Source organism: Cyprinus carpio, chromosome B4 (genome assembly GCF_018340385.1).
Source record: "Cyprinus carpio isolate SPL01 chromosome B4, ASM1834038v1, whole genome shotgun sequence".
Lineage (NCBI taxonomy): Eukaryota > Metazoa > Chordata > Actinopteri > Cypriniformes > Cyprinidae > Cyprinus > Cyprinus carpio.
In genome coordinates this window covers 11,347,970-11,375,055 of record NC_056600.1, presented here as the reverse complement: position 1 = coordinate 11,375,055, position 27,086 = coordinate 11,347,970, and the positions used below count along the sequence as shown (strand labels likewise).

The 27,086-nt window shown below is 33.5% G+C and overlaps 1 protein-coding gene across 2 annotated transcripts in view; it reads left to right on the top strand.

The window, feature by feature from the left end:
• LOC109107539 (protein kinase C-binding protein NELL2-like) overlaps positions 1-26,814 on the top strand; it is a 43,683-nt gene extending 16,869 nt beyond the window's left edge. Inside the window, exons 13-20 of one of the 2 annotated variants that reach the window (XM_042722788.1) lie at positions 3,816-3,941; positions 8,701-8,823; positions 10,417-10,512; positions 19,972-20,112; positions 20,283-20,476; positions 20,571-20,747; positions 24,578-24,805; positions 26,104-26,814. In XM_042722788.1, the coding sequence (XP_042578722.1) occupies positions 3,816-3,941; positions 8,701-8,823; positions 10,417-10,512; positions 19,972-20,112; positions 20,283-20,476; positions 20,571-20,747; positions 24,578-24,805; positions 26,104-26,145 (1,127 nt within the window). In that variant the 3' untranslated portion in view covers positions 26,146-26,814. The remainder of the gene's footprint in view (positions 1-3,815; positions 3,942-8,700; positions 8,824-10,416; positions 10,513-19,971; positions 20,113-20,282; positions 20,477-20,570; positions 20,748-24,577; positions 24,806-26,103) is intronic. The other variant, XM_042722786.1, reaches the window with a different exon arrangement.
• Positions 26,815-27,086: the final 272 nt, after the last annotated feature.

Below are 27,086 nucleotides of genomic sequence, written 5' to 3'. Positions count from 1 at the left end.
GATAATAACATCACAATAATCTACAAGTAATCCACATGACTCCAGTCCATCAGCTACTGTCTTGTGAAGCAAAAAGCATCAATTCATCAAGATGTTCTTTTTTTTTTTTTGTACCTTCAAACCATCACTTCGGCTAAAATATGAGTCCTCTATCCATAATACTGCTTTCTTTATTGAAAAGGTTGAGAGAAATATGCATAGATCAAGGACCATTTACAAACAAAAACACTCCATAACAGTTTTGAAAAAACGTGACAGTGGATTTTGATGTGAGAGGACAACAGGGGATGTACTTTTTTTACTTGAGGAAGCATTATTATAGATAATAGACTTGTACCATGGTCAAAAGTGACTGATTAAAGTTTAAACACCTTGTTGGATTTGTTTCATGCAGCATGCAGATTTTCACTTAACAGCATGTTAATTGATGGACAGGAGTTATGTAGATTACTTGTGGATTTTAGAGATGTTTTTATTAGCTGTTTGAGCTCTCATTTTGACGGCACCTATTCACTGCAGAGGATTCATTGCTAAACAAGTGATGTAATGATACAGTACATTTCTCAAAAACTCATTTACATCTTAAATACATCTTGGTAAATTCTCAGCAAATGTTCATTTTTGGGTGAACTATGTTTAAATTAATTCCCAAAAATTAAAATTCTGTTGTCATTTACTCAGCCTCATGTCATTTCAGACCTGCCTTCTTCTGTGGAATGAACAAGAAGATAATATTGAAAGTTGTTTCAACGGTTTTAGCCCATACAGTGGGGTCAAAAATATATTTTGCCCTGCAGTAAAATTTATTAGCAGTTTTGACTTCCCTTTAGCATTTCAAGGCAGTTATCTGAAAGCATCTTAATTGAAAACTTTAAACTGTGAACAATCAATTGTGATGACTGCACTTTAAAGTGATGTGGAGGTGAACAACTTGCTTTGTCTTTGTCAAACTTTATCACTGTGAGTCACAGTAGGATGCCTCCGGAAAAGACAATCAATAGACAATTTTGGGGGAAGTGACAGAAGAACTTTTAGTCACCTGAAATGCCCTGAAAGCTTCTGTAAGTGTCTGAAAGAATGTATGCAACACAGTTGTTGTTACAGTAATGTGGCTCCAAGACTCGGTATGACTTGATAAAATCCGAGACACATCTGAGAGGACCTGCTGGGTCATAATAGCAGTCTTTATCAAGCACTGTTGGACTCTTTTAGCATTTGGAAATATGATGATTTTCCCTGTTTTGATACCAATTAAGAAAGACCCACAGAAACAGGGGGAAAACTCTTTTTTTATGCATATTGTTTATGCTTCTTGCTACAATTAACCAATGAATTTTAGTTCACTTATAGTTGTCTCTGCACATTGAGCTGGTATAATATGAAGTGTTTTAACATTAAAAAATACACACATCAGCTTTAAATAACTGACAGTGGCCTCTATATGAAAGCTGTGTTGGTGAAAGCCTTGTTAGCTTGTGAAAACCAGCTTGTGGAACTGTGCAGTCGATAGTTTGTAGCAGCCTCAGGGTTATGAATAATACCAGTGCCAGTGCGGCTCTGAAATAAACTTTAAATTATTAATTCGGAATTCATATCTTCTAGAACAAAAGCAGCTGAAAAAGGCATTACATTTTCAATTACAGAAGTGATGAGTGAGCTTTTCCTTATTTTAAGCACTGAATTCTCCTCAGAAGACATATTAGGACAGATAAGACTTTGCAGACATTCTCTCCAATATCTACTATATTTACTTTTGAACCAAACACACTGCTTTGATGGATTTATATTATGTTTATGTCATCTTAAAAAGAAAACTTGACTTTATCAGTTCATTGCTAAAGAAAGTGGTGGGCAAAGGCTATTATTATAATTATTACTTCTTAAAAAACTGGTTGTCATGTCTCTGCGTAAGTTAATAAGACTTATTTTCAGAGAATATATTTTCTTTTAATTTATTAAACCCTTTGCTGACACTAAATAGGATGGGTTGGATTTTGTTTTGTTTTGTTTGGCTGACCCTAGATAGGACAAGTTGGTTGGTTGGTTAGATTTTGTTTTGTGCTTTGTTTTGTTTTTGTTTTGTTTGTTTGTTTGTTTTTTTGTTTTGTTTTGTTTTGTTTTGTTTTGTTTTGTTTTGTCCACCCATGATAGGACAGGTTGGTTGGTTGGAATTTTTTGTTTTGTTTTGATTTGTTTTGTCCACCCATGATAGGACAGGTTGGTTGGTTGAATTTTTTCATTTTGTTTTGTTTTGTTTTGTCTACCCATGGTAGGACAGATTGGTTGGTTGGATTTTTTGCTTTGTTTTGTTTTGTTTTGTTTTGCTGACCCTAGATAGGACAGGTTAGTTGGTTGGGTTTTTTTTTTTTTTTTTTTTTTCTGTTTTGTTTTGTTTTGCTGACCCTAGATAGGACAGGTTAGTTGGTTGGAGTTTGTTTTGTTTTGTCCACCCATGATAGGACAGGTTGGTTGGATGGATTTTTTGTTTTTTGTTTTGTTTTGTCCACCCATGATAGGACAGGTTGGTTGGTTGGATGTTTTGTTTTGTTTTGTTTTGTTTTGTTTTGTTTTGCTGACCCTAGATAGGACAGGTTAGTTGGTTGGATTTTGTTTTGTTTTTTGTTTTGTCCACCCATGATAGGACAGGTTGGTTGGTTGGATTTTTTGTTTTGTTTTGCTGACCCGATAGGACAGGTTAGTTGGTTGGATTTTGTTTTGTTTTGTGGCTGGTTTAGCTTGCTAGTTGTTTTAGTTAAGTTTTTTTTTTGTTTTGTTTTGTTTTGTTTTGTTTTTTGTTTGGTTTTGTGCCTAGATAGATGGATGACAAGATGGATGGATGGATGGACTTTTACTTTAAGCCTGAACCTCACAAAAATCTGTTTCCTCACACAAATCAGTTTTATGCCTACATTTACTAATGGGGTAATAAAGATGAACCTCAACATTTTTTTTTCTTTCTTTCTTTTTTAAAACAAGTTGTAATATCTCAAGCAATTTTTGTTTCTTTACCAAATATATATTCTAAGGATATTAAAATGATATTTTTGTTGGAAATAAGACAAAATGCTGATTAAGAACATGAGTTTGTGCTTTGTAGATTTAATAGAAAAAAGAAATGTGAGGAAGATTACATAAAGTGTTCTTGAGGAGGAGAGTGTGGGTGGACCGAAGGACAAGTGTGTATCTATGAAAAGTGTAAGAGAAAAAGCTGGAGGCTGAGAAAGTGATGGGGGTGGAGGAAAGGGACAGAAAGTGAAAGGTCTAGAAGTGCTCTGTGTTTTGTTAATGCAGTTTAAGAACTGAATTGAGTCACACATACAGTACTGTACATTATCTTCAAAAGATATTCAAACCTCTTTATCTTCATTATAGATGTATTTGTATTTTTTCTGTTATCAAGGCTGCTAAAGTTTCAGGTAGATGTACAAAAAGTTTAAAGTTATTATTTTTTTCCATGGGAAACAGGGAGTCATATAAGTTTTGAGGTGACGAATGTATGACTAAATAGTCATAATTATTATTATAATTTTTTTTGTGCTTAAATATTCATTGAAACATACAAACATGGTGTTGATGTTCCTGCTACTTTACAGTCTTAACAGTTTCCTGCAGTGTGAACAGTAATGTTCTTCGTACAACAGAACGCTTATAATGTAATGACTGGATCTTCCAGCACCCTTGACAAATGTTGCTAATTGATCACAGCTGCAGTGTGAATGGTGGTTTTTGGCACTGCTTCTTCCCAAATGCTTTGAAAACCGTGTTGTGTTCGGGTCATAGTACAGAGTGTGTCTTTTGTTCTGCTGTGGTTGCAGATATCGATGAGTGTGCGGAGGGGAAACATTACTGCAGAGAGAACACGATATGTATGAACACACCCGGCTCCTTTATGTGTGTCTGCAACACCGGCTATGTCCGGATTGATGATTACTCTTGCACAGGTGAGTAAAGAAGTCATTAAAATGTGCTTTTTTGCCAAGGAATTATTAGGGTGAAGAGAAGAGGAATGGGGCATAATGCAGGCTGGATTCAAACCTTAATTTGTCTGCAGTGTTTATAATTAGGTCATAGCGCCAGGCCATTAAAATATGTTTAAAGACCCAATAAATTAATCTAATATGCTACATTTGGCATATTTTCTATTATCAATTTTTTTTCATTCATTAAATATGATTAACATTTGTTAATATGTAGATAGAATTCAACAATAATAAATCATTAAATTATTTTAATAATGTTATATGTTAATTAATATTTCATTATGGATGCATATGCTATATTTAATACTTTAATACATTTTATACTATTTTAATATTTAAGATTCCCAAATGTTGGAATAATTATAATTATGTCAAGTGCATTTGTTGTATATGTTATTGCGAGGCCGAGGATGAATTTCCACATGTGTGGACAATAAAGATTTTCTATTAAAAATTAAACAGAGGGAGAGAGCAATTTCAGAAAGTAAATTAGGAAAAAAAAGAAAAACAGCATATGTGAAATTTTTCACTGATGGAAACTACAGATGGTACGTGCTCCTGATCTTTAACTTAAAAAAGCAATTAAATCTCTTCAGGAGTCCAGGATAAGGAAGAAAAACACGATGCAAGGGAACAGCTACGCGATAAATGAGCCTTAGTCCGTCTGTGACCTACTTTAAAGTGAATTAATTACAACTAAGAGGCCAGGAAGGTTTCTGTCTCAATAAATACACAAAAGCACAAAAAACTGCACCTGGGCTGCAAGGTGCAATCATGGGCAACAACAATTCAGCTTTTATTTTGGAAACTATTCAAGTTTTTTTTTTTTTTTTTTTTTTGCTGATCATCTTAGAAAGCCATGTGTGCTCAAGGCCAGCTGCATTGTTATTATTTATTGTCATTATTTTTCATGTAGTCTGCAATGCTGCATGTTGTTGTTTTCTAATGGAAAGTGCTGGACTAATATATTAAAGCAAACTTCTAATGACCTGGTAATATGGTTATGCTCAGTGGTTGATGAAAAAACTTATATAAATTGAACAGCATTGAGCCCCAACCTTATGTAGAGGTATGGAGTCAATTATTCTATGGTTGCATTTGCATATCTAGAGAAGTATTTTAGAAACTGATCCATAAATGGCTGAAATTCTATTCTAGAATACCAGAAATAGTTAAGGATCAGATTTTGTTTGTAATTTTTAAAATCAATCCTGTAAGTATGTGTCTTTTTCTTAAAATGTACAGGTAAGAGATGCCCTTTCATTTAAATGCTGCTTTTATATCCGTTTAATGAAACTATCCTTGCAGCAGTTATCAGTTTAATTCTATGCGTTCAATCTCTCGTTCTTCCCTCTGGATCTGTTCCCCATTGATGATTGGTTGAAAGCTTTGCATCTGTTGTTGATTGGCTCAAAGCTCTTCTTCTGTAATTACCGAGGCTGGCTTTCTGATGGCAAAACATTATTATTTTCAATTATTCATGTGTGCAGTCACACAGAGAAAAATAAATGCGTATTTTGCCTGTGGGATTATTATGAGATAATCTGCAGGCTACAGTCACATCAGTCGAAACTGGAATTCATTTCATATGAAGCTGCAATAGACGTTACCTGATTTAAAACGAGAGCACTTTTAATCAGCCGATCATATTTTAATTTAAAACATCAGAAGTTATTGGAATTACTGTAATTATTTTAATTGCGCTCCACTGTTTCCATATCTGTTCATTACAACTCTGTCTTGCCTTCATGATCGGCTCACTGATATTTACTAATTACATCCTTTACTCAGCAATGAACAAACTTGTAGGAATAAGAGTTTTTGTCAATTACATGAACAGTGCTAGTCATTATTTAGTGTTTGTTGTCAAACAAAGAATATACAGTAGAATAAGATTATATAGCATTAATAACAGACATTATGGGGTTTCTAGTCCTCCTTTCTTTCTGTGTCTCTCACAGAATACTTCATTAGTTCCTTTTGAGCAGATGTTAAGCCTAAAATTATGTTGGTCTCCAATCAGTTCATTTATGTGCTGTTCTGGACAGAGCTGTCCATGGAAATGCCCCTTCAAAGATAAGAGAGATTCTGCTTGAACATTCTGCTAAACATCTTCTTTTGTTTTCCACAGAATAAAGAAATCATACACATTTCAAAAGACATGAGGATGAGTAAATGATTTAAATTTTTGAATGAACTATCCCTTTCATGCACAAACACAAAGAATCATCTATTCCAAACATATTTTTATTGCATGCTTGAGAAATAGCATTTTTGTCGGTAAGAATGAAAATGATTTTTGACACTCTGTTAAAGCATTCAGACTGAATATGTGATCTGCATTGCACTGGTGAAGGTTCCTGAATTCAGCTGCAAATGCATCCTGAGGTGATCATAGATGAGGAACCGCAGCACAAAAACACACAGCCAATCAGCATCATTCATCAGTTAAAGTGCGTTTTAATGAGATGATTTAATGACATTTTAATGAGAGTGATTTAAAGATGTGTGTTGTAAGATTAATGACTAAAGTTGATTAGGCAGTTTCGCTTCACTGGAGGATGGTTTTGAGGAGATGGCAAGTGACGCATTTAAGAAAAAGACACCAGACAGGTGTAAACACTGGGATTTGAAGAAATAAATCAGTAGAGAAGGAAAACCTGAGGAGGAAATTCTCATATATATATATATATAGAAGCACAATATGAGTCTGTTGTTGCTGTTGGAAACTGCTAGATCTGCCCATCTGGAAGATAGAAGGTAAATGAATGTGTGTGAGGCAAGGAGAGAAAAGCTTTGTTAATATGAGTAATTAGCAGGATAATTGGAGTCGCTTTAGCTGTCATGGGCAGATGAGTCAACGCAGATGAGAAATCAGACCATACAAACACAACCACTGTGAGGGATTCATCTCAGTCAAACGCTGCTTGGCATGACTGTAATATCACTGATTGAGGTAAACAGAGCTTGCGTCCAGGGAGCCAGTGGAGCTGATATTGGACCAAATTGTTTATTGGTTGTGATTTCATCCTTTTTTTCTTTTGGATCTTCACATGAGTTAAAAAAAAATACCGATAAATTTAACAAAATCTCTAATATCGGCCGATAACCGATATGGTACTAGCATATATTGTGCATCCCTAATATCAAACATAAGGTTAGATTTTTAGTTTTGTTTTAGACAGATCTCTCTCCATCGATTGGTCAGTATGATATATTAATGAGTTTCACTGAAGTTTCACCAACATTTTCACAGTATCTTCCCTATTCTCTGTGAGTGTCCGTCCGATTCTCCTTAATTCCTGGCTGCTGTGGGAACATTTTTCCCCAAAGAGAAATATTAATAGCAGAGGCTCTGCAGCGGAGGACCTTTCTTTGACAGCTTTGATTTCAAGCTGGCTGAGTGAAGCCTTTCTTTTAGTATGGGGTCATCTGGAGGTCATTTTAAGACTGTAACATTGTAAAACAATATATGGACTGGTTTGCTGTCTTTATTGTAAATCATATGTTTCAAAGTTATTTAATTTAGTAATTTACGAGAAAATGGAAAATTACTATTAAAAATTAAAGTTAGTTAGAGTGCTAGTGAAAAAATAAATAAATAAATAAAACTTGATTTTTAAGTGAAAGTCAGGGGACAATAAAAAGGCAAAGGCTCAAAAAAACTGAAAAGGGATAGTTTATTATGTTCAATTAAATAAAAATAAATAAATAAAAGTTAACACTTCAGTATAGGGACCAATTGTCACTATTAACTAGTGACTAATGCCTATTATTAACATATTGGCAGTTTATTAGTATTTATAAAGCATATATTCTGCATGACCATATTCTACATCTATAATCCTATCCAATACCTAAACTTAATAACTACCTTACGAACTATTAATAAGCAGCAAATTAGGAGTTTATTGAGGCACAAATCATAGTTAATGGTTTGTTAATAGCGAGAATTGAACCTTAAAATAAAGTGTGACCAAATAAATAAATAAATAAATCATTACTCCATCCATTAGTGTCACATGATCCTTCAAAAATCATTCTAATATGTTGATTTGGTGCTCAAAAATCATTTATTAATTATTATCAATGTTGAAAACAGTTGTGCTTAATATTTTTGGAAACCGTAAAGCAGTACCATTCAGAATTTTGGAATAAGTAATAAAAAAAGGAAATAAATTAATATCTTTATTAAATAAGGATGTATTACACTGATCAAAAGTCACAGTAAAGACATTTTTAATATTACAAAATGTTTCTACTTCAAATACATGCTGTTCTTTTGAATTATTTAATCAAAGAATCCTGAATTTATTTGTTTATTATTTATTTATCTGAACATCAAAAACTATAGCCCTTTTACAGTTTTTTGTGACTTTGCTTACCAGATAGAGAACGTCTAAGTGCAAAAAACTCTTTGATAGCATCTCAAAAGTGCAGACAACCTTCAACAAAGACTGAGGCTTATTATTTTTGTACAGTAGTGTCAGTTATTCCCTAAGCACTGTGCTCATGTGCTTCTGACTCCTACTCCTTTCCGTGTTTTATTCTTTCTTTCTGTCTCTTTCTCTTTCCTCCTGCCTGTTTTTCATCTTTGAGATGGAATTGCATGCCCTCAGAGAGAAACAGCAGCAAGGAAGATGGAAAGTGCCGAATGTGCAAAAAAGTTTGAGGAAAGTGTGCAAACACACACTGATGCACACTCCTCTTGTGGTTTCAGAGCATGATGAGTGTGTGCATGGACTGAATACCTGTGACGAAAATGCTCTTTGTTTCAATACGGTTGGTGGAAGTTGTTGCTGTTGTAAACGGGTGTATATGTGTAGGGGAAGTGTGTGGAGGTGTGAACAAACATCTGAACTCAACATTACACACTAGTCTTGGTACCAAAATTACAGTAAAAATTTGGGTTTGTCTATTAAAAAAAATGTATTAATGTCAGTGTAAATAATAATATGGATGTTCTTGTAAGGTTAAAAAAGAAAATTGGGTTACACTTTATTTTAAGGTCCAGTTCTCGCTATTAACAAGCCATATACTCTACGAGTTTTGCCTCAATAAACTCCTAATTTACTGCTTATTAATAGTCAGTAAGGTAGTTGTTAAGTTTAGGTATTGGGTAGGATTAGGGATGTAGAATATGGTCATGAAGAAAATATGCTTTTAAACAGCCAATATGTTAATAATCGGCATGTTAATAAGAAACTAGTTAATAGTGAGAATAGGTCCCAATACTAAAGTGTACTGAATATTTTTTTCATTATGTACTCATCCTCATGTGTTTTTTTTTTTTTTTCAAATCCAAATGACTTACTTTCTTCTGTGGAACATAGAATATTGAATAATATAGTTTTTGTTTTTGTTTTTGTTTTATTTTACCAAACAGCTTTGGTAACCATTGGCTTCCAGTGTATGGACAAAAAACAGACATTTCTCAAAATATATCAAGTTTCACAGAAGAACAAAACGCATACAAACAGAGTAATTTTCCATTTAAAAAAACAGATTTTACAAGCAATTATTCCAAGTAAACAGTAATAAAAACAAAGAACAAATAAGCCAAAAAATAAATGAATAAATGAAATGCATAATAATAAAATAAAAAATAAAAATAACAGAACAAAGATATTGCTTTATGAATTCTCAATTTGCATAAATATTAAATATTTATTGTATTAAGTATATTAAGTATGTATTTAATAATTTGTCAAGTAGTTATTCAGGTAAACAGTTTATAATAAAATAATAAAGAAAACAATTAGAAGCAAATAAAAGAAACAGAACACAGATACAAATTAAGCAAACAGTATTTTAGGTTTTCTTAGTATATTAATAAATAAATTTCTAAACTAAAATACTTTTTTTTGGAATTAATGTCAATAAATTAATTAATTTATGTAAATAAATTAGCATTTAAAAGAAATGTTAATGTTATTTCTCAATCAAGTAAACAATTTTTCAAAAGTAATTAAAAAGTAAACAAAGAAACAAATTACAAGCAAATAAAACAATAATCAGCATTTGCGCTGCATGACTGAATGCATGATCCAGAATGTTACATTTTCTTGCCAAGACCAACATTTTGACTGAGAAGTGTGCTTGACCATTCACTCCCACATATGGATGCATGTTGCAATTGGTACAATTACAGTTTATTCATAAAATTGGTGTTGTTTTTCACTTTTTCACTCAATTGCTAGTAAATTTCACAATTAATTACAAAGAAATGGAAAGTAATAAATAAACTTGAAATTTTGAAGTAAACTTTCTTGTGAAGCATACTCTAATAATCTTTGTTTTATTGATGAAAAATCTTTATTTTACAGTGCACACATGCATTAGCTCAGCCTCTGGTTTGCAGAGAGCCGTTTTTATTGCTGTGATGTAATCCTGCTGAAATGTGTGTTGACCCCTGTGTCTTGTGTTTGATGTGCAGCACTGTGTGAGGGCCAGTGTCTCAACGGAGGCTCCTGCGTCTCTCCAGATACCTGTGTCTGCCAGCAGGGCTTCACTGGAAAGAGATGTGAGACAGGTAAGACGCAATTAGGCCAGTGGAAGGACATTTCCTGTAACCTTTCGGCAGATGCCAGGGAAAGAAATTGGGAGTGGAGAAAAGTGTACAACATATTCTCATGCTGTGATGTTGCCCCTCAAGTGTTTTCATATTATAGTGATGGAGTGAGGTGGTAGAAATGTAGTGCTGCAGGAGCTGCAGAAGCCATGAGGTGATTTATTTTTTATATTTTCCAGGCGAGTGAGATACTTATCTCAGATGATTTCCAAGAATGTGAACATGATCAAAGATGTCTCTCTGTGGACTGTGCCATATTTTATGACACTGGATTTGTATGTTTGCTATAAATTTGATGATTAATGATATAAAGTACTGCTAAACTTATTCACTTAAGTGTTCTGCATAACAGAAGAATAAAGTTATGTTACAATACAGAATAGACCCAAAAATCTATCTATCTATCTATCTATCTATCTATCTATCTATCTATCTATCTATCTATCTATCTATCTATGAGCAAAAATCAGTGGTTAACTTTCAAGCATGTGATACATTATCCAATGCATCTTATCCTTATATATGTGCTATATTCTGTCATCAATGCAGTTTTTATTCATGAAACCCCAAATACTGTATACACAAGTGAACCAAGTGTCATTGCAGTTTAAATATATGTACAGTATGTCTGATTCTGAAGATAGATGTCACCTGTTTCTCCGACACCATATTTTAACCAAATGCGACATGAGAGCGTGGAGATATAGACCACATTTCTTCCATGTAATTTCAGTTTGTGTCCTAATCAATCGTGACAAGTGACAAACAACAAGACGTCTTGTTTGTGTTTTATCATGCTGCATGCACTGACAAGCCCTGCCCAAACCTCATAGCTTTATATTAAACATTAAATATGTTCTGAAGGACTTTCGTGCTTCACACAGTATTGCACTTCTGGTGTTGACAGGAAAATTACTTGACACTGAAAACTTGTCATGTCCCTGGATTCGTGCGTGCAGAAATGAACACTGGAGTAAAAAAAAAATAAAAAAAAAAGGAACAACTATATTTTCTTAAACCATTTACTTGAGAAGCATATCTGTCTAAGATAAGACTTTTTTTCAGAATTTGACAAACTAATTTTACTTATGTTTTACTAATTTTATAATGTTTCTTTGTAATTATCTGTGAAATTTACTAGCAATATCTGAGTGAAAATTGTTTCTACACCAAATTTATTTCCATGTAGTTCTAAGAATGTTTCGAAATCTGCGTCAACAAACCAAAATACTGATTAGGAGATAGATTTTTCGCAGTGCAGGCTTCTGTTGGCATGTAGGTACAATTTCAAGCGAGCCACTAAACTCTGGAACAGCAGAAAGAGATGGACATAAAGCTTTTTTATGGCTCTTGGGATCTATGTGTGTGTGTATGTGTGTGTGTGTGTGTGAGAGAGAGAGAGAGAGAGAGAGAGAGAGAGAGAGAGAGAGAGAGAGAGAGAGAGAGAGAGGGAAGCAGAGACCTCAGAACCTTTTGCTCAGCGTTACACAGCAGGGCATCTGCCGGTGGTTTTTTACAAACCGGTCCAACACCCACTCGCTCCTATGTGTGAGTGACAGAGGGATGATGGAGAGAGAGAGAAATAGAGGAGTGAGGAGAGAGGAAATGAGGAGGCATGGGGACTAAAGGAGACAGCTGGTGGAGAGATAGAGAGAAGATAGAGTGAGGTGTGGTTTGCTAGACACTGTGTGTGTACTGAACGCCTGACTCACCGTTCTTGGAGGCAGAACTAACTGACACACAGACAAACTCACAGCTATGTTATACGTGGGTCAGGTTTTGCCTACAGTGCGGGAACCAAATGTCTCCACAAGAATGAAAAAAGCTTAAAATATCTACATAGGAAAACAGCTTAATAAACATGCCAAAACCTTACGGTTATTTCAAATTTTCAGCTTTATTTATTTATTTATGTATGCATGCATGAATGTGTTTATTTATTTATAGTTTATGTTTGTTTGTTTTTTATTTGTTTTGGTAGTTGTTGTTTTTGGTTGTTTTATTTATTGTGAATTACAGAGCTAAATTTGAAAAAGAAAATGACAAAGATAAATACAAAAATTTTACAGAGAAATAAAGATTAAAAAAAATAGAGAAACAATTTAAGCCAAGAAATATTAGAGAGGAAAAATCCACTATCACAATATGTATAAAAAAAGCAATCAATCAATGTGATAAAAATAAGAAATATTTATTATTAATTTCCTCTTTTTTTGTTTTAACATTTTTTTTAAAATCCTAATCTTTTCTTTTTTTCACATTTAAATTAGATTGTGAAACCTAGATTTTTTTGTTTTATTTTTATATTTTATAAAAATTATAAACATTTATAAAGACTTTGAAACCCAGAATGATGATTTTTATTGCAAATTCAGAAAATTTTTTTCATTTGTTTGTTCATATGCATGTTCATTTGTTCATTCGTTTATTTAATCATGATATAGAGAGCAATTACCAAAAGAAACAAGGACAAAAAAGTTTTTTACAAAGAAAAAATAAGACAAAATAATTCAGAGAAAAAAACACACACACCAAGATTTAAATTTTAAATTTAAAGATTTTTTTTAATAAAAAAAAACACACACACCAAGATTTAAATTTTAAATATTTTAAAAGATTTTCAACAAAAAGATTTTATTTTATTTTATTTTATTTTATTTTATTTTACACCATTTGTTTGTTTGTTTGTTTTAATTTGTTTGTTTGTACATACAACATTCATTTGTTCATGAAATCGTGTTTTATAGAGAGAAATTACCAAAATAAGATTTTTACAAAGAAAAACAGAGTAAACCAAAATAATTCAGAGAAAATAACTTCAGGATTTATTTATTATTTATAAATATTTCCTATTAATGTTATATCATAAAAATATTTTTTTTTTCCTCAAAAACACACATTTTTATTGAGTGCTTTGCCTTTTGGACACGTTGTACTGTATGTTAAAGAGGTCTTTTTTTTTTGTTTTGTGGTATTTTTCTGTATATATGAGTGATAGATTATGCACTTTATGCCTGTTTCTTGCGTTCAGCCGTCTGTAATCCCTCACGGTTTCTTCATGTTTTCTGTCTTCCTCTGAGGGGAAATATAATGTTATGACAAAAGCACAAAGAGGATAAATATTGCACAAACAAACATGAGAGGCAAAGAAACGTCTGTTCTCCATCCCTTTGAAACCTCCTATCCCTCCACTAAAAGAACTGCATTATTAAACTCTCCGTCTTTGTCAATAAGCCTCTCTCTCTCTCACTCTCTTTTTTTTTAATCTATGCCAGCTTGACGTTGGCACATATGGCCAACTTCGGTAACGCTCCCCACCAGTTCTGTAAATACAAAGCAAGCCATTAGTTCAGGGGATATTGTTCTCCTGGTAAAATAGAGAAATGATTTGATAAGAGCTTTGTGTTTTTATTGTTATTCTGTTCTTTAATGAGAGTAATCGACTGAAGCACAAAGACTCAGAATTATCTTCTCCATCAAATATCCTGTCGCAGAGATGCTTTCTGAATAAAAATGCTGCGAGGGAAGCTCTCTCTCGCTCTCGTTTTATCCTCCTCTGAAAAGGAAGCTGTAGGGAGTCGTATTTCCTTTCATATTCCAGCTCTTACCTCTTACTATCCATCGGATTGGCTCAGATGCTTCACACATGCTCTGTTCATAAAAGAAACCCAATTAAAGCAGGTCCTCAGGGGTTAAACGCCCTGGGCTCGGGGGTCCTTCCTCTTAAACAAGACGTTTCTGCAGGCTACTTGTTAATTCTTTATGTGATGGGTGTATAGCAAGGGGACGTAAGCACCTTCAACTTGCAGTCTTGCGTGAGAATGGATGTGGCTTTTGTTTGTGGATGAATTAATTAGCTGTGTCTTTGCAAGAAGTCTTTACACATGAAGCTAGAATGGAACCTTACCCCTGTGAAATTTGAATGAGAAGCTCTAGTGAGACAGTCCCACAGGGAGGAGCATAACATTGTGTGTACAAAGAGATTCAAAACAACTGCTGGTTGGGTCTTCCGATAAAACTCCTCCATGTTTATTTAAGCGCTCTGATTATGTCTGCTTCATTGGGTTCATGTATTCCAAAGCGTTACTCATCTTGTCTAATGAGGTGGAGCTAATTAGTGTTTAGCTGTTGAGCGTCTTCCCTTACTGTGCAAAACTTAGAGGTATCAGAAGAAATATCAGAGCAACACTTATAAAATATTTTAGACTTTTCTCATATTTTTATACATATTATTTTGTCATATATTATTGTGCATTTTAATTTACAATACGACAATATTTTCTTTTTTAACGAATTTATTAAATAAAATAATTAATCTGTCTAATTAGGTTGAGCTAATATATGTTTAGTTGTTGAGCATCTTTCTTTTATTATTTATCCCGCATAACATTGAAAAATAATGTATAATATTATGTAGGATGTAAAATAATTATATATATATATATATATTTTTTTTTTTTACTTTTTATATATTTTATATGTATTGCATATTTATTTATTTTGTCATATTTTCTTATAAGTATTCTGTAATTTGATTGTTTATAGTTTATATATTTTTTCATAATTATTATATTTGTTATTAAATGTAATAGATGTATATAAGTATTTATTCCTGATAAGACCTATATTTTTTATAAATATAAAATGATTATTAAAATTGTTAAATATTATATAGAGTTTTTTATTTTGATATTTTTGTCTAATTTTATAATACAGCATTTTTATTTTTAATTTTATATTTTATAGAATTTTATATACACAGTGTTTTAAATGAAAATGTTGTATAATAAATTGAAATGTAAATTTAAAAAGTTTTTTATTTTGATATTTTTTGTCATATTTTATTATATATTTTAATTTATAATAAAAAAAAATTGGTAAAGGGGTCAGAAAAATAAACAGGACAAAACTAATCCATTGTATTCAGTTAAAGTCAACAGAATTTACTTTCTAAGGGCTCGTGTTATTCCAAAGACTTTTTTTTTTTTCTCACTGAATATCTCTAAAATGCATCACCATCTCCAATAAAATGGGTTGTGAACAGCAATTCACATTGACTTTAAAGATAATACTTTCCTCTGAATTGCCACTTTTATTGGGGAAGCTCTGAGAATCTGCTGTCTGCCTTCTCAATAAGAAGAGGTGCATGTTTGAACATCCTGTTCAAAAAAAGTGCCAGACTTGTTTGAGAATGGGACCAGGCTTTCATGCACACACTCTCGTTTGCATTGAGACCCTTCTACAGTACTGAGCTCCCCAGTGAGAACCAGCAGTGGGTGTGAATCTGTTCATTAGTGTGAGGATGGAGGGGGAGGATGAAGGGAAGGGGGAAAAATGAGAGCAGGGCAGATGAAGGAGATAGAAGGGGTGGGAACAGCCGGGACATTAAAGGACTGAGTGGATTGATGACTTCCCGCTTGAAGAATCGTCCCTGATGAAATTGACTTGAGGATTCCACTGTGGACCCATAACTATTCCCATCTGCGCTCATGGGATTGGATAATCTGTTTTACTTGGCACTTTGACTCGGGAAGTGTTCAGCCTGTTCTGGTAGTAAATTATACACACTGATCCTCTTGATTATCTCAAAAGAATCTGCGCTCTTAAAGGAATAGTTCACCCTAAAATAAAAAAAAATATGAAATTTAGCATTACATCACTTGCTCACTGATGTGAATGGGTGCCGTCAGAATAAGAGTCCAAATGGCCGATAAAACCATCACAATAATCCACAAGTAATCCATACAACTCCAGTTCATAAATGCCATGTGAGGTGAACAGATGTGTGTTTGAAAGAAAAAAATCCATCATTAAGATTCTTCAAATCATTGTTTCCTACAGTACTCAAATACGACCATAATATTGATAAAATTGCTTTCTCCAGTGAAAAAGTTGTCTTATCTGAATCAGGAGAGAAATATGCCATTAATAACCATCCAAAACAGTTCAAAACTAATATGTTGGTGGATTTTGGAGTGAGAAAACAACAGGGAATGGACTTTGTCACTGGAGGAAGCAATATTATGAATTATGAACTTGATTGTCTAATGTTAAAAGGCCTTGATGATTGATTTCTCATAAGCACACAGCTTTTCCCATCACAAGACATTAATTGATTAACTGGAGTTTACTTGTGGATTATTGTGATGTTTTTATCAGCAGTTTGGACTCTCATTCTGACGGCACCCATTCACTGCAGAGGATCCATTGATGAGCAAGTGATAATGCTAAATTTCTCCAAATCTGTTCCGATGATGAAATAAACTTATTTACATCTTGGATTGTCCGAGGGTGAGTAAACTTTCAGCAAATACTCATATTTGCGTGAATTATTCCTTTAAACTGACCTTGAGCAAAACTCACTGCTGCAGAGAAATGGATATATATCAGGATCCCAAATTTTGAAGATGGAACAAATGAGATGGAGACTGTGTGTTGTGCCGTCGACTTGTGACATTCCGTGACAAATTAGTGGCAGGGCTACAGGACAGCAGGAACCCTGGGGGTTTGCCCGTGAATACACAGTCAATCAATACTCGCTACTGCTAACTGACAGCACAAATGCCAGCCGTTCCTCTGAGGGAGATGAGTGCAGTCTGTGTTTGTGCTCAAGGAAGAAAATGAATAAATGTCATCAGCACTGCCTACATCGATGTATTATTCAGCACTGTTTGTGTTATTTTCGCCGCTCTTTGTTTTGGAGGGATGGGGGATTTAGTGTTAGGCAAGTGAAATCTTTAGAAAAAGTGTGGAAATCTTAGTCAGAGGACTGAAAAATATTCAGAACCTTTGCATGAAAAATCCTCACATCAGACATTCCGCTTCTGATCAAATATTTCTGCAGAAGGTTCTTTTAAAGGGACAGTTCACCCAAAAAAGACTGTTCTGTTATCGTTTATAAACCCAAATTAGCAATGACCCTATACGATAATCACCCCAAATTTAATTAATATAATATGAATTTTGTATATGTCCAAATGTCCAGTGTTAAGCATTTTAATGTGCAATATTTGAATAGAACAAAAATGTGACAGAGTAAAGGTTAAACGTTTTAATATCTCTATTTAAAAATAAAAAAATAAAAAATTTAATGCTTTTATAAAAGGAATAGTTCACCCAAAAATTACATCATCATTTACTCACCCTCATGTCATTCCAAACCTGTATGAGATGCTTTCTTATGTTGAACATAAAAGAAGATATTTTGAAGATTGCTGGTAATCAAACAGTTGGTGGTCCCATTGACTTCCATAGTAGGAAAAAATACTATGGAAGTCAATAGGAACCACCAACTGTATGTTGTACCCATACAGGTTTGGAACGACATGAGGGTGAGTAAATGACAGAATTTAAATTTTTGGGGAATTTTCATTAAAAGGAACTATCCCTTTAAGCAAGGATGCATTTAAAGGATAGTTCACCCAAAAATTAAAATTCTGTCATTACCCTAATTTTGTTTCAAACCTGTAAGACCTTTGTTCATATTCGGAACACAAATTAAGGTATTTTTATTACATCCAAGAGCTTTCTGACCCTTCATAGACAGCAAAGTAACTACTACGTTCAAGGCCCAAAAAACGTAGTAAGGACATTGTTAAAATAGTCCATGTGACATCAGTGGTTTAACTGTAATTTTATAAAGCTATGAGAAGCTCTTGGATTTAATAAAAAAAAATCTTAATTTGTGTTCCGAAGATGAACGAATGTATTATGGGTTTGAAACGACATGAGGGTGATTAATTAATAACAGTATTGTCATTTTTTGGGTGAACTATCCCTTTGAATTGATCAAACATAACAGTAAAGAGATTTGTAATGTTGTGAAATATTTCGAATATGCTGTTCATTTGAAAAAAACAAAATTCTGAAAGAAAATATATAATGGTTTCCACAAACATTTTATGTTTCCTGCATTGATTATAATAAGTAATTAGCACAGCATATTAGAATAATTTCTGTGGGATAATGTGACACTGAAGACTGAAAATTCAGCTTTGCCATCACAGGAATAAATGACATTTAAAAATCTTTTAAAATTTCACATTTATCTTCAATATTTTAAAATATTATTGTTTTTACTTTATTTTTGATCAAATTTACAATGTTATATTTTTATTTTTATTTTTTTTTTTTTTTTTTTTTTTTTTTTTTTTTTTTAGAACAACATGAAGGAAAGTTATGTTGAAATTTTCATTTCTGAGGGAACTATCCCTTCAAAGATATCTCAGCCCTTGCAGTACTAACATGCAACACTTGCAAACCTAATTCACAAGCTCCTTTAGGCGGTTTCTCATATTCTGTGCTCTTTCACAAAGACTCTCAAGGCTACATACTGTACATTTTTTCCCTCTCTCTTGCACACCCACAAAAACACAGTATTCGTCAGTTTTTGTTTTACCCTCTCTACTCAGCCTTGCCTTCACTTCAGACATTGCAACTGCCATTGAAATACAATATAATACAAAATATGAGATGGGCAAGGTGAAACACATTTGGTAACCTAAGGTTAAAGTCACAAAATCATTTCTCACCCAGTATGCCTTTGTGGTTGAAGTTGTCATTGAACTGACTGGATCTGAGGGACGCTCAGCGTAGCTTTCTGTGAGAGTGTAATCCAAGGACAAGCACTGAGAGTTGAATAGATTCTGAAGAGCATCATTATCAACAGCTGCTGGATACGCTTCTTTCAAGACGCCCATGGCAGAAGCTCTATTTGTTTCCCTTTCTTTGTGTCTGGTGTGAGGACAGACATCAAATATACTTGTAGATTTGCATCCATTTAGGAATTTGAAAAGGTTGTGGAAACAGGATAATACACTCTAGCATAACTCAACATTAGAATATGCACTTTATGCCATTTTTATAATGAAATTATGGTGATAGATAAACATTGTATTGTATTTAATTGAACATTTTCTGCTTTGTTATTCTTATTTATGAGCATATTTTAACTATTACAAACTATGACATATTTTAACTATTGGAAGTATACTTCAAACAAACTTCAAAAACAAAAACAAACAAACTTCATAAATATCTTGCATTTAAAGACTGATATTATTAAAAAATCATACAATCCTCATCAATAGTCACATTAAAAAAGTGTTTAATTATACATTTTATATCAGGAAGTCTCAAGCGATATGTCAGTAAATAGATTTGAACTATCTATGCTTAGTATGAAATAAATGTATTTTAAATATGTTACTTTTTACTAGGGTGTATACACACACACTCTCTCTCTTTAACTGGCTTCAAATGCCATAACAGATCATATTGAATAATATTTCATGCTATTTTTACCTTTTTTTCATGATATGTGACAACTTTTGACATCATTCAGGTACAGTTGTGCTCACCTGTGCTTTTTCCATACACTTCTTGAGTTTTCTCATGCGTGTCTCCACCTTGTCTCTTCAGACATCGACGAGTGCTCCGATGGATTTGTGGAGTGTGACAGTCGAGCCACTTGCGTCAACCTACCTGGCTGGTATCACTGCGAGTGTCGCGATGGCTACCATGACAACGGAATGTTCTCAGCCAATGGAGAGTCATGTGAAGGTAACTTGTTTTGAATGAAACTGTGCTTCTTTTGAATGGAAGTCAATGGAGAAAGATGTATTTTGCACTCAGCATGGTTGTAGTTATCTAGATCATGCTAACCGGCTAAACCATGACTCCTTGGATTTAATAAGTGACTTAATTGGTTCTTCTTTGTTTCTGGTTGGTAGACATTGATGAATGTGAGATGGGACGGCACAGTTGTGCTAATGACACCGTGTGCTTTAACGTTGACGGAGGTTATGACTGCCGCTGTCCGCATGGTAGGAACTGCACGGGCGACTGCGCCCATGACGGGAAGGTGAAACACAACGGGCAGATTTGGGTGCTGGATGACGACAGGTGCTCGGTCTGCTCCTGTCAGGTTAGCCGAAGGGGCTGATGGGAATTGTAGTCAAAGGAAACCTGATTTATTTTATTTTTTTTACTCAGACTCTTGTCTTTCTCTCCTGTTTCAGTCGGGGTTGGTAATGTGTAGACGGATGGTGTGTGATTGTGAGAATCCCACGGTGGATGTGTTGTGCTGTCCTGAATGCGACCCTCGTCTGAGTTCTCAGTGTTTGCATCAGAACGGTCTGCTGGCGTACAGTAACGGAGAGACCTGGGTGGAGAACTGCCAGCAGTGCCAGTGCATGGTGAGTAGCAGCATGTTACGCCAACTCGATGTGGTAATGCATTATGATTGCCAGTATATATTTATAATCTAGTATGTAGTATATGGTTGACATTAGAAAGGGCTATTGCTAAAGAACATTAGAAAAGATTCTGTTAAACTATTATTTAAATATCTCCGCATTTAGAAATAAACAGTGGGGCCCAAAAGTCTGATACCACTAGTAAAAATGCATTTTTAAAAATTTATTTTGTAGACATTTATATGTGTTTTTTGTCATTAAAAAATATGTTAATGAACCTGGTGTATACAGTATGTTCATTATGTTTGTTCTGTAGATGTTCAAATACAGTTTATATCGAAAATGGAAGCCACAATAGCATCATAATGTGTATATTTCAATGGGGCAACATAATATATATATAATGATAATTATATATATATATATATATATATATATATATTTTTTTTTTTTTTTTATTTTTTTTTTTAAATGTCAAAAATCTATTATAAAATGTATTATTTGTAACATTTTTAAATATTTAAAATAATATATTATATTTTTAATAACAAAATAAAGTATTTCAAATTCTTAAATATTTTATCATACTTTTGCTTTGTTTTTCAAAATCTAAATTTAAATAAAAAAAGGTCATTAAAATATTCTCAGACTTTTGGATATGATTATATTTGTACATTATTTAATTATAATTGAATTATTCAATATGAGGTAAACGTAATATTTTTATATTATTTTATATATTATATTTTAAATGTCAAAGAGTTTTCTTTATTAATATTTATTGAGTATATATATTTTTAAAATAATAAAATAATATATTTAAACATTCTTACTTTTATCATACTTTTGCTTTGTTCTACATTTTTAAATCTAAATTTAAAAATAATGAAATTAAAAATGAACATTTTCTCAGACTTTTGCATTTAATAGTGATAATAACAATATCTATTTGTAGTAGTAAAAATATTTTGAAAACTATTTAGAAACATTTTTGGATTTTTGGAAATGATTTTAAATACATTTTTTGCAAACTTTTTAACATCAATGAAATGAAAGCACTTTTAACTAATGATTAATATATCAACAGCTCTTCAGTTCTCAGCAGGACTTCCTTGATAAAAAAAACAGTATGAACCTCACATAAAAGGAGATCAGCTAATCATAGCATACAGTAACTTTTCATAGTTCTATGAGTACATTGGCAAAAACAGCTGAAGAGTCAGAGTGAAAATGGTCATGTAAAACTGAACTGCAATTCTTTTTTTCAAGCAACCTTGAGTACCATTATAACTGGACTTGAGGGGAAGAATATGATGCAAAAGTATGAAATATGTCCCCTTTAGCAAACTGTATGCATTCACACATGCACAACGCTCAGAATAAACTCCACTGTCATTCTGTTCCCTGTGTATTAGATTCAGAGAAACTGCTGGTCACAGTGGAACTTTCTGCAATATCTCAGTCAGGAAGCCTTGTGCCAAAGCCTTGAACAATGCAGTTTTCAGCCCCTCTGGTGTTTTTCTCTCCTGTGTGCTGTGGTTCAGCACTGAACTTTCATCCAGAAGCCATTTTTCTTTCTTCATGCAGAACTTTTTTCACTCTGTGAAGAATTGAATTATAAAGTCCAGCTAACTCTATCTTTCTCTCTAGTGAAAATCCTTACTTCAGTATTTGTTGAGCTAACAATGGGTTCAAGCAGGGCTCCTAAACTTGTCAGAGGTTCTTCATATGACATGCCAGGCTCCCAGCTTACATTTTCTTTGTCTGAGAGGTTTTTTTTTTTTTTTGGTTCAGAGAACGAAACCTTTTCCTAAGAGTTTAGGAATGCTAAACTTGTAGGTCTGTAATGAATTCAGTTAAAGACCTCTAGACAGTTGTGGATGGTTTAACCAACGAAAGGCTTGTTTTCCAGGCTAATGCTAAAGGCAGGCTCTGGATTAATTGCTCAAAAACTGACTTTCAATTGAAAGTCCTTTTTAATCCTAGACAAGTGTAATCTGTGTCCGAGAAAGGAACATGATCAAACAGAGCCAGTTTTAATTGGCCATACTGAAATTTCATTAGGTTTCAGTACAACTGCTTTTTGTTTGTCTCTTTTATGTTGTTCTTATACTGTTATCACATTCTCTGTCAGTCAGCACTTTCTTTTAGTCGTTTTCAACCACCTTTACTCTTCGAATCCCTCTTCTCATCAGTTTTTTTCCTTGTTCCCTGTGAAGTAAAAAGAACACAGAACTTGAAAGAGAGGAAGAGACACTGAAAAAGAGAGAATGGGGCAGGAAGAATGCTTTGTATTTTAAGAATACAAAAGTGTGAGGAGTGAAAGAACAAAGAATGTTTCCGGAACAGAAAACTCCAGGAGGGAAGAGAGAGAGACATTCAGAGAAATATCTGCATTCCCTTTGTAATCAAGGTCTATGTAACCTGCTCAGTCTGACTCAGGATGTAATCTAAAAAAAATGTTGTCTTGCAGCGAAATACGGCAGTCGGTTCACCCAAAGAATGAATCATTTATTCACCCTCTTGTGGTTTTGAACCTGTATCTTCTCAGAAACACAAAAGGAAAATATTTTAATAATGCACAGATCAACTGTAATATAGTATAAAAGACTTTTATGGTTCAAAACCAAAAAGTGTCTATTGAAAAAGTCAAAATCTAAGTAATCATTTGCATTGAGTCAGTGAGTTGAACTCAAGAACTGGGTTTTGTCCAATCTGTAACCGAGTCATTTAGAGCAGAACAGCAGATTTATTAGAGTAAATCAACAGATTTATTAAAATTATTTGACTCAAAGAAGAAATGAATACTTTTATACAGCAAGGACACAATAATTAGGTGATAGTAAAGACTTATAATGGTAAAAAAATGAACATTTCAAATAAGTGCTGTTCTTTTGGACCTTCTGTTCATCAAAGAATCATGAAAAATCATGGTTTCCACAAAAATATTAAGCAGCACAACTTTTTACAACATTGATAATAATCTAAAATGAAAAATGTAACAATTTCTTGAGCAGCCAATCAGCATGTTAGATTATTGAAGGATCATGTGACACTGAAGACTGGAGTAATGGCTGCTGAAAATTCGGCTTTATTATCACAGAAATAAATTGCATTTTAAAATATATAAAAATAGAAAATAGTAATTTTGAATTATAATAATATATTACTGTTTTTGATCAAATAAATGCAGCCATATGCATATATATTTATATAGACAAACACACACACACACACACATTTTTTTTCCCTCAGCTAATGTACATTACAGGGTGAAGAAAAGATGTGAATCCTCACAAAGTAAAGTGACTTAGTATTAACTGAGAGGCGGGACTTCCTGCCACCATATTAAGCAAATGATCTCCTCAAACTGTCCCTACAGTGTTTCATCTCTGTCTGTCTTACTCACACTTACCGTGCAGTGTTTATTCGGACTGACCTTCACACACTTTTATATTTGTCATTGTAAGTACACCATCACTTTATCCTTGCACCTGTGGAAAGCATCCAAAAAGGATCAAAGCTTTGATATATTTTGACACATCACCTGCAGTCCAGCAGATGTTACACAAAGTTTTAAAGAATGCAGGAGGAAACAGAGCCCTGTGTGTGACTGTATTAAACCAGCTCTGACCTAGTAGTGTCGTATCGATCCTTCATTACACACTCCTCTCTGGATCAGTGAGCGCAGCACGCTATTTGTGATTTGCAGCATGTTAAATCGGAAGTGTATAATTTATGTGCTACTAGCCTCACAGAACGGAATTGCAAAAAATATTGATTCTATTCTGTATCGGATTGAAATATGTCTCTGTCTGTGTGTTTCTCAGAGGGGTGAAGTGGACTGCTGGCCGATATCGTGTGCACCGGTGGCTGACTGTGAGTTTACAGTGGTTCCGGAGGGCGAGTGCTGCCCACGCTGCGTCACGGACCCCTGTCTGGCCGATACCGTTCGGAATGACATCACCAAGACCTGTGTGGACGAATACGGGATCACTCGCTTCAGTGGCTCTGCTTGGACCAAACACGGCACGGAGTGTTCCCTCTGCCAGTGCAAGGTACTTGACACTTTCATAACCACCCACAGACGCACACGTTGCAAATCACCAGGATTTATTATTGATTATTTAGATGTAAACCCCTGTGCTTGTCATTATTTTTTAAACTGGATCCTTTCACATAAAACAAAGGCAGCTTCCACAGGCCCACTAAGGGTTTCATGGACATCTGGCTAATTTATTTTTAAACACTTTAATACCAATTCAGTCAAAGGCAAAGGCTTTTGGTGATGAGCCCAGTCACAGCTTTGATTTTATTGTTTTGGTGCTTATAAATATTATTCATAAAACACTTACAGTGAGATCCAAAAATCTGAGACCCCATTCAATAGAGACATCTAGAACCTAATTTAAACCTTGAAAAAATCAAAGAGCAAAGAAATCAAGTTTTGGTGCTTATAAATATTAAATCTTTTTCAAAGACTTTGATAATATATATATTTATATATAATATTATATATTTATAATCTATATATTTACGGTTATTAGCATTATAAATCTAGCAAAGTTATAATATATATATATAAACAATTTAATGCACTTTTTTTTCAATTTGTTTTTTTTAATTTTGTTTTCTTTTTTAGTTGTTTTTTCTGCTACTGAAAAAAGGGGGAAAAATAGGTATTTTCGAATTTTTAGCTCACAATTTTGACCTTTATTTCTATATCTCGCAATTCTGAGTTTATATCTTAAAATTATGATTTTTAAAATAAACTCTGTGAACTCTGAGAAAAAAGCTTGAAGTCAAAAAGAAGATAAAAGTCACAATTAACTTTTTTTCATTCTATTGGAGAAATGGCTTTCTATACATATTTTTTTAGCATGCCATGATTGGGGCTTCTTCTAAAATATACATTGTAATGAAAAAAAGAATAATAATTGAATCTGATAATAAATAAATAAGATATATTTTCACTAGTGGTCTCTGACATTTGGACACCTCTCTAAATGATGTGCCCAGTCATTTAGAGATAAAGAAACATGGACAGTACACAGAAAATGGTCCCAGATGCTGTACGATTTGTCTGTGTGAGATGAATGCAGGAATAAAGAACAGAGCTCAGGGACAGGAGAGAATTCATCTACTTATTAAAGCACCTTATGTGACTGGCCAAGGTCATCAGCATCATTTGAGCTGAGCGATGAATCATGAGAGGCTGTACTGATGCTTATTTAATGCATTACACACATACAGTATGGAAATGCTTGAGTGAGTGTCAAATTGACTATTTTCCTTTTTTGACTAATGTCTCCTCCCTTTTCCTTCCTTCTCTCCCCCCCTTTCTTTTTCTCTACAGAATGGTCACATCTGTTGCTCTGTGGACCCTTTGTGCCTCTAGTCCTATTCAAAGACAAAATGTCTGACTAATTTTCTTTTTCTCACTGTCCTTATGTCTTTGTCTTGGCTCTCTGTACAGTTTCATCCCCTTCAGATGATCATTTTATACCAAATCCTCACATGTATTATAACATAAACAATATACAGATTGCCCAGTCATACATAACAAAAGATAAAGCAACCAATCGTTTTAGCTTTGAACGGTGTTTCAGATTTGCTTGATGCATTTGATAAAATGTTTATTTGTCGTTTATCAATTATCATCGGAAACCATGATGCAATATTCAGATAAAGAGTTCAAGTTTTGCAAATTCCATTCAATTTTCAGGTTTCAATATCAAAACTATGTTGAAAAATAAAGGTTAACTTGTCAGTGATCGCAGTGTTTTGTGCTTGATGGGTTCAACAGACTGCAGACATGTTCAAATCCTTTGTAAATGACCTTACAGTGTTTACTTCTTCCAGTATTAATGGTTGTTCCGCTCCCTTCCAGGGAAAATATGAGCTTGATGTTGTGAATAGTTTATTTAATGTGTTTGTTTCTCACGTCTTTTGAATTCTGTCTTTACTTTGATGTTTTATGTTGCACCTCTTGTCAAATTGATGTTTTGTTTCTTGGCTCGGTGCACTATTGTGTCATGGTGAAATAAAAGGTTTCCACTGAAAAATATGCAGATGCATTGTTGTTCTTTTTATTTATTTAACACAAACAGTATAACAACTCTAACAGTTTGCATTTGTTTATCAGAAATCTCACATGCTGAACTCCATCTGAAACATTTTTGTTGCCATTTACTAAATATTTTATATATTTTTTATTTAGCTGTATATCAGAAAATCTTAGTATGCATAAATACATAAAATTTATTCATGTTTTACACATTAGACTTTCAATAGAGGTCTACGTTGTTTTTTCGATGTTTGATGCAAGTTGAAATTTTG